The sequence below is a fragment of the Antrostomus carolinensis genome, unplaced genomic scaffold, assembly GCF_000700745.2.
Source record: "Antrostomus carolinensis isolate BGI_N321 unplaced genomic scaffold, ASM70074v2 scaffold16735, whole genome shotgun sequence".
In the NCBI taxonomy this organism is placed as follows: Eukaryota; Metazoa; Chordata; class Aves; order Caprimulgiformes; family Caprimulgidae; genus Antrostomus; species Antrostomus carolinensis.
This window is the reverse complement of record NW_010317265.1, coordinates 39,066-50,314: the sequence shown is the minus strand read 5'-3', so window position 1 is coordinate 50,314 and position 11,249 is coordinate 39,066. Positions and strand designations below refer to the sequence as shown.

At 55.0% G+C, this 11,249-nt stretch overlaps 1 protein-coding gene across 2 annotated transcripts in view; it reads right to left on the bottom strand.

Moving 5' to 3' along the window:
- Positions 1-239: 239 nt before the first annotated feature.
- Positions 240-11,249, bottom strand: part of ITGB3 (integrin subunit beta 3) — a 22,497-nt gene continuing 11,487 nt past the window's right edge. For both annotated transcript variants that reach the window (XM_010168533.1, XM_029085095.1), the window contains 12 exons: positions 9,158-9,410; positions 8,521-8,683; positions 7,884-8,045; positions 7,629-7,724; positions 7,328-7,417; positions 6,812-6,946; positions 5,962-6,391; positions 3,517-3,739; positions 2,544-2,644; positions 2,287-2,406; positions 1,067-1,233; positions 240-308 (listed from right to left, as the gene is read on the bottom strand). In XM_010168533.1, the coding sequence (XP_010166835.1) occupies positions 240-308; positions 1,067-1,233; positions 2,287-2,406; positions 2,544-2,644; positions 3,517-3,739; positions 5,962-6,391; positions 6,812-6,946; positions 7,328-7,417; positions 7,629-7,724; positions 7,884-8,045; positions 8,521-8,683; positions 9,158-9,410 (2,009 nt within the window). The remainder of the gene's footprint in view (positions 309-1,066; positions 1,234-2,286; positions 2,407-2,543; positions 2,645-3,516; positions 3,740-5,961; positions 6,392-6,811; positions 6,947-7,327; positions 7,418-7,628; positions 7,725-7,883; positions 8,046-8,520; positions 8,684-9,157; positions 9,411-11,249) is intronic.

The following is an 11,249-nucleotide window of genomic DNA, read 5'->3' as shown; positions in this document are numbered from 1 at the left end:
CGCGAGGCGAGCCACCGAGGTAAGGACGAGAGGTTTGTCATGGAAAGCACGTCCCTGCCGTTACAGTGGGGTGATGGATAACAGGGTTTTGGAGGCAGTTGAGGGATTGTTAAATTACACACAGACACACTCACACACGCAGACACACACACACACACACACGCTCTTCTGTAAACCGGAATCCAGAAGATCCCACGGATCCTCAGCTGATCCCATGGCCAGTGCTGGATGCAGCATCCTTACATGTTCCCGCGGTACGTGATGTTGGTGAAGGTCGATGTAGCCTCTTTATATAGAGGGTTATTAGCCTAAAAGGAGGAGGAGAAGGAGAAGGAGAAAGATCATAATCACTTTGTGCTTGGCATCAGCATTTGTTCTACTTTACAGCTGGGGAAACTGAGGCACTGTTTCAGCATGGAGTGGTGGATCCACGTCTCTGCTCATTGCTTTGGCTGTGCAGTTTTACAGCTCCCCGTAAGGTTTAATGGGGGAGAGCAGGGAAAAGCTGCTGTGAAGGAGAGGAAAGACAGCAGGAGCTCAGGAGCAGAGAGGCTTCCTGAAAGAGCCACACCATCCCGTCCCTCTGGGGAGGTAGAGGAGAGGTTGGGGACAGGCACTGGTGCTGTCCCAGCCCCCTCCCTTGTGCTCCTGTTGTCTCAGCCCTTCCAGCATCCCGTGGCAGGAGGGACCTTCCACCTCGCTCACAGGATGGAAACACTGGTGCGGGCGGTGAGTAAGAGGGTCACGCTGGTGACAAGTGCTTGGGACACACTGGAGGTGGGAAGAGCATCTGGGACATCTGCTATTGCCTGTGCACAGTCCCTGGGATGACAGTGGGCTCGGGGAAGGGGTGTCCAGGCTGGCAGTGTCACCCTGAGTCCTGCCTGTGACACTGTGCCATGCTTCAGAGAGTGATGGGGCAAGCTGGTACCTAAGGACCATGCCCTGGGACCACAAACAGCAACTGGGCTCTTGTGCTGGGAGCACTGGGATCTGGATGCACTCAACCCAGAAGCTGTAGGATTCAGGAATTCCTGCCCAGCACACCCAACCTGCTGGCCCTCACCGTGTCCCACTTGGCCCTGGCCTTCTCCTCCTCGAAGCGGGCGAACTCCCGGCGGTCATGGATGGTGATGAGGAGCTTCCAGATGAGCAGGGCAGCGAGGCCAATGAGCAGGATGGCACCAGTCACTGAGAGCAGGACCACCAGGATATCCGGCCCTTTTGGGCAGTCTGTCAGAGGGAAGAGTGTGGGGTTTGGGGGGCTCAGTACCCCCAGGGCAATTAAAAGCAGCTCTGGGGCTGCTTGGCCATGGGTACATGGAAGTCCTCTGGTCTCAGGAGGGCTTCATCCTCCTGTTAGGGAGCCTCCACCTTTGAGCACAGCAGGTTCTATAAAGGAGGATCCACCCATGGGGTGCATGTGCTGAGATCCTTGAGCTCCTGGCTATAAGATGGGGGTCTGCACCCAAGCCTGGAGCAGTCCAGCTCAGGGGCATCACAGGTCCCATGCACCGTGGGGGATGACACCAGACCTTCAGTCTTTGGGTTGGTGGAAGTTCATCCCCAAACCACCAGCCTGGCTGACACCCCATCCCACCCCAGCTCTCTGACTGTGCATCAACACCATGCTGGCAAAACAGGGCACCGTGTTGAACCCCAGACCCACCCTGCTCTCCCTGCAGCCTGCCCAGAGATCTGCACCCACCCCAGCCCTCGCCTGCTTCTTACAGCTGGGCGTGGGGCTCGGGGAGGGTGGGTTACAGCCCTGCCCATGGCAGCCAGATGTGATCAGAGCTGGAAGCTGCCTTCATGGCTCAGCTTTGGTAAGATCTGTGGCCATGCAGCCCCCAGCTCAGCTGGAAATCGGACCTCGAGGTTGCTGGAGACCCCAGGGCTGCTCTGCATGGTTGGGGGGCTGCCATATCCCAACTCTGGGATGCAGCTGTAGCATCACTCCTGCCTGGCTAATGCGAGCCAGCTCTGATCTGCTTTTCCAGAAAGAAATCACACCCATGGAGTCAGAAACAGGATGAGGGCAGTGGGAATGTTGAGCCCCCATCCTTGGCCTCAACAGGGAGGTGAAATAATCAAGCAACAAGGTGGGGAAATGTGAGCCAGGCAGGAAATCATGGCCCCGGTGGCACCGAGCAGGGAACAAAGCAGCTGTTGAACCCCTGTGCCCTGGGAGCCTGGCGGGGGTTATAAAACCGACACAAAATCCCCCCATTTAGCACAGAAATCAAGCGCAGCACACTCTGTACAACCACAGCAGCCGGGTCTTACCTGGCTCCTCGATAACGTAGAGGATGGACTTGCCGCTGGAGTCCTCGTAGTACTGGAACCTCACCACGCAGTCATCCTCGTCCTTGTAGGTGCAGTTCACGGCATCCTTGCCCCTGTCACCTGCCAGAGCGAGAGGCTCAGAACCCCCCATGCTGGGGGGATGCGCACGTGGAGGGAAAGCAGACGATGTACACAGCCCACCCCCCCACACCCCGATTTCCAGGCTTTAGGGCAGGGGTTTGGGTCTCCTCTCTTACCCAGTTCCTGCACCGTCTCGATCTCATCACGGCACATGCGGCTGCAGGACTGCTGCTCCATCAGCACTCCCCGCTCAAACTTCTTGCACTCCACACACTCCCTGAGGAAGAGGAGGGAGGTACCGTCAGCTCCTCTGTGCTCTCCCCAAGAAACCATCACATCTTTCAGCCTCGTAGAATCCCAGACTGGTTTGGGTTGGAAGGGACCTTAAAGCTCATCCAGTCCCAACCCCCCTGCCATCAGCAGGGACACCTTCCACTAGACCAGGTTGCTCAATGCCTCATCCAGCCTGGCCTTCAACACTTCCAGGGAGGAGAAGCCACAACTCTGGGCAACCTGGGACACTGTCTCACCCCCCTCACAACAAAGATTTTCTTCCTCACATATCTCCATCTCCCCTTTTCCAGTTTCAAGCCATCACCCCTTTTTCTGTCACTCCCTGCCATTGGCCAAACCCCCTCCCCAGCCTTCCTGGAGCCCCCTCAGGTACTGGGAGGCCACTAGAAGGTCTCCCTGGAGACTTCTCTTCTCCAGGCTGAACAGTCCCAACTCTCTCAGCCTGTCCTCACAGCAGAGCTGCTCCAGCCCTCGCATCATCCTCGTGGCCTCCTCTGCACTGGCTCCAGTAGCTCCATGTCCTTCTGCTGTTGGTGGCCCCAGCACTGGAGGCAGCACTGCAGGTGGGGTGTCAGGAGAGCGGAGCAGAGGGGCAGAATCCCCTCCCTCCACCTGCTGCCCACGCTGCTCTGGGTGCAGCCCAGGACACAGTTATTGGCCTCTGGGCTATGAGCGCATGTTGCCAGCTCATAGGCTGTAGAAATCACTACCATCCCAACCCAACCCAACCAGGCTGCAGCTGGTGAGAGCTCCTGCCACCACTGCTGTGGCTCCCTGATGAGATGTGACCCATCCCAGCTCTCTGCCAACTCCCCAATGGGGTACAACCTGTCCCAGCTCTCTGCCCTCTCTCACTTTTTGATGGTGCAGGCATCCGGGCACGTGGGACACTTCTCGCAGGTGTCACCGTAGGAGCCAGGCTGGGTGCAGTCACACTTGCCGCAGACGCAGGAGCCATGGCCGCTGCACACCAGCCCGTTGCTGGACATGCACATGTCAGTGCGGGTGGTGCAGTTGCAGTAGTCACCAGTCCAGTCCGAGTCACACAAACAGTCCCCGCAGCTGCACTGCCCGTGGCCTGGGGACAATCCAGAGGACATCAGGACCCTCAAGTGTCCCCATAGATCCCTGTTAGCAATCACCCATATAGGATGCCCATGTACCCAGAGCAGCAGCTCCACCTCCATGGGCACAGTAAGGCAGATCAGCCACCCAGGACAACCCCTTTCCACTGTCCTTGGGGTGGGACACACAGTAGCTCACATGAAACCTCAACTATGTCCCCAATACTCCTCTTATTCCACCCAAACAAGAAAAAACAACTGCCAAATTTCAGGCTGAGCTGCCCCAGCTCTGGCAGGTTGGCAGCAGCAGCTGGAGATGCTCCATCACATCCATCTCTGAGCTAGTCAAACTTTGGCTTTTAATTTCAGATTTGAGACAGAACATCTGGTCAAACCCCCCCAAATCCCACTCATTTCCCAGCCCTGGACCAGCCAGGGAGAAGATGACTGCTGAGAAAATCTCAACAAGCTCTGCACACTCGCCGAGACTGGTTTAATCAGACAGACAGACAGACGTGCTCAAATCCTGCCAAAGCCTGGAGCTATTTGGATTGCGGTTTGATTTCAGCTCAAAGACAATTCATGGTAAGCAGTGGAAGCGCCGTGGAGCCGGCACGTGCCGACCCGTCCCAAGCTCCGAGTGCACCGGGGCACATCGGGAACTGCTCCTGGCAGGGGATCAGCCAGGCACCGTCCCCGTCACGGCCTTGGAGGCATTGGCATGTGAAATAAATGTGTAACCTTGTTAATGAGGAACTAGGGCTGAGTCACAGGAAAATAGTGCCACGCTGGATGACAAGGCATGGAACCAGACAGGGAGGCTGGGGAGAAGTGGCTCAATGGGATGGATGCCAACAGGGTCAGAGGGTTCAGGTTAATTAGCAGCTCACCCAGGCTGGGGGGTAACGCTTCATCATCATCCTTGTGCAAACAGAGACAGGCGCCCGGCTCCCGGGGGACACTGGCTGGTCGGGGTGGGGGAAAACCTCAACGTTTCCACCTCTGTTATCAGTTAAGATAAGGGATCCATCCCTGCAGCACAGAGGCAGCCACGAGCTGTGAAGTTGGGGTCCCATAAAACTCCATTTGTGGACTTTGGGGAGCAGGAACTGAGTGTCATCTGGCCAGCGGGTTTCATCTCACCCACGCTGGGCTCCAGTGGAGTGGGATCAGCTTTGGCCACTGATGGTTCTCCGGGGATTTTTGGGCTTGCAGCAGGAAAGTGGTGGCTTTTTTTGGCACTGAGTGAGCGGCCACCTTGCCTGGGCTCATGGAGAGAGGCTGAAGATAGGAAAGGAGATGGCTACCCCTCTGTCATTTCCCTCTTGGGTTGCTCTGCTCCTTGAGGGGATGTGCCACAGCTTCATGCCCCAATCTCAGGCACTGCCACCCCTCTCACATTCCCTGAAAAAACAGGAGATGGGGCAGAGTGCCAGGGTTCACTCAGAGCTCCAGTGCTTACTGGAGACGTAGGTGAAAAACTCTAGATAGGGGTTCCTGATGGGGAAGGGGCTCTGGCACATCAGCACACGTGAAACCACTGATGGGATGGGCGTTTTGTAGAGTGGGGCTTGTTTCCCAGTCCCTGGCATGGCAGGAGTACCCAAGAACCTGGTCCTCTCTCCCCAGTACTGAGAGCAGCAGGAGCTGAGGTTGGAGTGGGGGAGTCTGGTAGCACATGGAAGAGCTGAATATTCAGGAGAAAAAGTGCTGTAAGGCCAGCATGGGGGTAGGATTTGCTTCCTCAATGCTATTACCAAGGGAAGTCTTCAAGAACTGGGTGCAGGATAAAAATTGCCTCTCTCCACCCGTCTTCCCCCACCCCAGGGGTTTGCTTCTGCAGAGCAATACCTCTGACATGTCAGGGACTGTGATTTGACCAGGGTCCATCTGATCTCTGCCCTGTGCACCCCAGAGCTTCTTCCCTGGGTGCCCACCAGCCACCCCAATGGGACTCCTGAACCTAAGCAGGGACCAAGATCTCCTTTTAACCCTTTGAACCCATCACCCTGCCACAGCTCTTGGACACAGAAGGTGATACCAACTGCCAAAAAGAGAATAATTCCTCCTGGCATCATTTCAGATCTATGGCTGTTTCAGGAAGAACCATGGCTGAGCAAGCCAGAAATGGGGACAACGCATGGGACAAGCCCCAGAACAGCTCATGGCTCCAGCATCCATGAGCTCGGGCAGCATAAACATGCTGAGCTGCCTCCTCTCCAAGCCCAGCACTCACCTGAGCACATCTGGCCCTTGAAGCGGACGCAGGAGAAGTCATCACACTCGCAGTACTTGCCCGTCACCTTCCCGAAGTCACTGCTGTGACACACACACTGCCCACAGATGCACTCGCCACGTTGGCTGCAGGGGGGTTGTCCTGGCCGGGGGCTACAGTTGTCCTGCTGTGAGGGGTTGTATTCCTCCTCTGAGCACTCGCAGTGTGAGCCCAGGCGCCCAGGGTTGCAGCGGCACACGCCACACTCCAACGTGCCGTTGCCTCGGCTGCAGGATGAGCTGTTGGCTTCAGCTTGGCTCTCGCAGGAGCAGTCGCAGTTGAAGTTCACCACCACTGTCAGGCTGTCCTTGAAGCCCACGGGTTTGATGGTGAAGGATTTCTCCTGTTCCTGTGGACACCCTCGCACCTTGGCTTCGATGCTGAAGCTCACCTGGAGAGCAGAGGGGTGTGTTCTGGGTGTCAGGACTGCCAGCACAGCTTTGAGGTACCTACTACAGTCCATGCTCCAACTTAAGGAGCCTGGACACAGGACCCACCAGGTCTCTCTGGGCTTTTCAAAGCTATCCCAGCACGGTTTGGGTCAGGGCACCTGCTTGCCAGAGTAACCAGGCTAAATCTCATGCACTGTGGCCAGCAGCTCAGGCTGAGCTAGAGGACCTCACTTTGCATCCAGTAGGCTCAAAAAAGCATTTTTTCCACCCAGCCAGACCCCTCTCTCCACTGCAAAGATTACAAGGTCCGTGTTGCCCAGGAGCTGGTGGGGCAAGCAGATGGTGCTGGTAAGAGAGCATCAGATAAGCTGGCAGCACTGCTACGTAGAGGGGGAGAAAAACAAAGCTCAGATCCTCACCGTGTCCCCAATCTTGAGCCCCACACAAGACTTGAGCCCGGGGATGACCTCATCATTGAGGCAGGTGGCATTGAAGGCCAGGGACAGCTCTTCAGGGAGGTCACGTACCTCCAGCTCCACCTTGGAGCGGATTTTCTGGAGGAGGAGAAAAGAGTGATGAAGAAGATGGCACAGGCTGGGCAGGGCTCAGTCTCAGGAATGGGCCCCCCTGATGGTCACCACACCACAGTGATGCTTCCACACTCATGGGAAAGGAGCCAAGTGCCCTGAGTCTCTCAGGACTTGGCTACATCATTCCCCACAGGGAAACACCTTTGAGAATGGGAAGGGGCAGGTGACAAACACAGTGATTTCCCTTCCCTGGGGTCCCCACATGCATGGGTGGAGGCAGATGCTCACAGCTGGTCCAGGGAGGATGCTCAGGGCTGCCAAATCTGTGTGGGCTGCTCGCAGTGTGAAGCAGTGGCTATTTTGGGAGGGAGAGTGCTGTTGTGGGGCCATCACATGCACACTCACCCCATAGGAGTCCACTATGAGCTGCAGAACATTGCTGGAGTCTCTGGACAAGGTGCCCACGGTTGTGCCTGGGATCAGCTCACTGTAGTTCTGGAGAAATACCATAAGCATGGTCTGCTCATGACAGGTGAACATGCCACAGCTGGGCCAAACCCTGTCCAGGCACACAGGAGCTTCCTGAGAAGCTTTGGTAGGATAGGAGACCACCAAGCTATGTCTGGCCACCCATGGCCAGCTGCAAAAGGTGCTCCTCAGGACCCACCAGCCTCCCAAGAAGGTGGCTTTGCACAGCAGCTGTTACCTGGTAGAGGCTAACAACCGTATCTGTCACAGCAAAGATTAAGTTGATGTTCTTCTGTGAGAGTTTCTCAGTCATCAGGCCCAGAGAGGGATAGTCCTGGGGAAGAGGAGAGGCTACATCTTAGGAACATGTACCCCCAACCACCCTGGTGCTCATCATACTCTCCAACCAGGTCTCCAACCACTTTTCCCACCCCATGGGGACCCTCAACAGGAGCTCTGGACTCCATAACCCCATGTGTGGGTCAGGATTTACCAGTGTGGTGGAGGCAGAGTAGAAATTATCCTTGTCAATGTGGCACTGGGCGTCGTTGGGCTGCACAATGCCAGCCAGCCTGCCATCCAGTGCGATGTGGGTCTTGGCATCCGTGGTGAAGACGAGTAGGTGGGAAGCATCGTTCCTCCATCCGATCTTCTCCTACAGTGAAAGGCAGATCCCAGTTGCATGGCAGTGTGTGCTGAGGGCAGCCCTATGTGTCAGAACCCCGCTGCTGCCTTCGTTGCCACCCTGGATCATGGCTTGGCCATAGGGACCAACCTGCCACAGCAGTGGGAACCGAGGGCAATCGTTCTCCCGGGGAAGTGCTGTGGGAATGGTGTGGACCATGGAGCCTGGCAGGTAGGCATGGGCATCAGTCAACATCAGTCCTCACAAGCACCTGCTCTGCTCCTCTCTCCTCCCAGGACCATGCAAGGGTCCTGCTCTTCCCTTGCCTTGGCTATTGGCCTAGAAATGTCCCTTGTTGAATGTTCACCCTCTTCAGATCTGAGCCCTGTTGCAGCTCCATAGACCTTACAGTCCTGTCCTGGTGGGGTTGGGTGATCTCTGCCACCCCACCAGGCCCAGCCTGATGACCCTGTCCCATCCCCAGCCAGGCCTTCTTGCCGCTTACATCGCACACGGTGGCCTGGATGATGGCATCAAAGCCGCCCTCAGGTGCATCACGGTTCCGTGAGACGCTCTGCTTCCGTACTTCCTCATTGAAACGGGTCACTTCATCCGTGAGCGACAGGACGTGTTTGTAGCCAAACATGGGCAGGCAGGTTTCCCCAATCCTGCAGGAGAACAGCAATCAGGGTGTGAGGCTCATAGGGCTCTTCCAGCTCCCATCCTGCCCTGCAACCATCCCACATATGGTCCTGTCTGGGATGTGCTGAAGGAACCCAACCACCCCAAGAACCTGAGGACATGGCCAGAGGCATTCTACAGATGCTGGGCTTAGGTCAGCTCCCAGCTGCTCTTCTGCTGGGATTTTTAGGAGTCACTTTCTTTGAGCCTCAACATCTCTCCTAAAAAATAGTGGAAAATTGTTCCCTTAAGAGCTTTTCAGTGACAATGATACCTCAAAGTTTAGACCTGCTCCTCCTTCCTCTGCCCACCAGAACATGCAGTGCAGCAAGGTTTAAACCCCACCCAAAATCAGACCCTCAACTCTCTGCTGAAATCCACTGACATGGATTTTCATCCATGTTCCAGTGATGTCCCAGTAACTTCTGGCCCTTACAGGACTCCCACAGCCTGGGACTTACTCGTAGCAAGGGTTGGTGATGGCTTGTGGAGGAGAGATATACATGTAGGGGGAGATGGGCTTGTCCACAAAGGCCCCAAAGCCGATGCGTAGGTTGCTGGTGAGCTTGCGCATTTCACTGGCCAGCTTGGTGCCCAGGTTCTGGATGTTCCTCAGATCATCCTTCATGGAGTTGGACAGGTCCATCAGGTAGTAGATATCCACCGGGTAGTCTTCAACTTGACGCACTTGGACGTGAAAGATCTGGGAGTCATCTGTAACGTGACAGGGTAGCAGAGTGAGAAATTCTCTCCTGGGAGGAGCAAAGGGGGGTCATCACAGGACTATGGAGAATGTCAACCTACGAGGTCAGCAAGGACCTAGGGAGATGGTTTAAAGCTGCTGGGAGGAAAACATCTCAGGGTGCTTGCATGGGAGATATGCTGTGTACCCCTTGGAGATGGCAAAGGAGGCTTGGAGAACAGGAGCCATGACAAGAACATAAGCAGATCCTCCTGCTCAGAGCTGACCCTTCAAGCTGTCCTACATGAACAGCACAACCACCACATGCTGGATGGAGTGAGGGAAACACCCAATGTGTGGACAGCAGGTCTTACAGGGATATCCAGGGCGCTGCATGGCTCCTTCGGACTTCTCCGAGTTCCCAAGGACTCGGAGCATTTCATGGGGCCTCCCCTATCCCTGTTCCTTCCCTCTCCTCTTGGCTCCTCCCAGCCCCTTCTGGGAAATATTTGATGAAACATTTTCCATTAAACAAAAACCTCCTTAGATAAAACCTTCTGGGGAACAGGCCAGTTTCGATGACTTTTGCACTTCAAAAAAAAAAATGCTGAAAACACTTTAGATTGACCTTTTCTTTCTGCCTTTAAAAGAGACAAAGGTTCTTTCTTGCTGTTCTTTGAAATGTAAGCTGGGGCACAGCTGCAGCCTTCTCAGAACACCTCAAATGTTGAGGAAAAAAGCTTTAATTGAGCTTGAATTGTTATTGTTTTCATATTTCCTTCTAAATCTGCACATCACATTCTGACTTTCAGGATGGAGAAAGTTTCAAAATCTACGAGAGCCCAAAATTGCTCCATTCCCCCCTCCAGCTGCGTTGCCACCACATAGTCAGGGGTCCCAACCTGGTGCTCAGATAGCGTTTCTCCTTGTTGAGCTAAAACCATGAGGACTCTGAGCTTGTGGGACATGGGCTGTGACCTGTCCTACTTCTACCCTTCAGCATTTGGTCTTGATTCATGAGTCAAGGTAGATGACTTGTGCCAAGCCTTCTTGGTTGGGCAGAGATGATATCAAGCTGGAGTTTTCTTACTACTTCCAAGGAACTGGAAGTACTGAGTCCAGTTCTGGGCTCCTCAGTTCAAGAGGGACAGGGATCTTCTGCAGAGAGTCCAGTGGAGGACCACAAAGATGATGAGGGGCCTGGAGCATCTCCTGTATGAGGAGAGGCTGAAAGAGCTGGGACTGTTCAGCCTGGAGAAGAGCAGCCTGAGAGGGGATCTGATCAGTGTCTATAAATATCTGAAATGTGGGGGCCAAATGGATGGGGCCGGGCTCTTTTCGGTGGTATCCAGTGACAGGACAAGGGGCAATGGGCACAAACTGGAACACTGGAAGTTCATCACAAACTTAAGGAAAAACTTCTTCACTGTGAGGGTGTCAGAGCCCTGGGACAGGCTGCCCAGAGAGGGTGGGGAGGCTCCCTTGAATTTGCCAAAAAAAGGTACAAAGCATCAGGTACTTGAGTAATAGGAACCTGCTTTAGCAGGAGGGTTGGACTAGATGATCTCCCCAAGTCCCTTCCAACCCCACCAGTCTGTGATTCTGTGAACAGGAACTTATGACACTGCCCACTGCCCTTGTTCCCCTCCAAAGCAGCACACCTACATGCCTCCTGCCAAATATGTTTAGACCTGACTAGAGCAAGGGCGACTTAGCAGCTACATGTCCCCATTGCATGGGTACACTTCAGACTGCTGTTATTCAGATGGGTCAGGACTCCTCTTGACCAGGCCCAGGGATGAGCACAGCATGCCACACCCTATCAGCCACAGAGATCTGGCCCCAGGGCTTTAATGAGCACAAGGAACTAA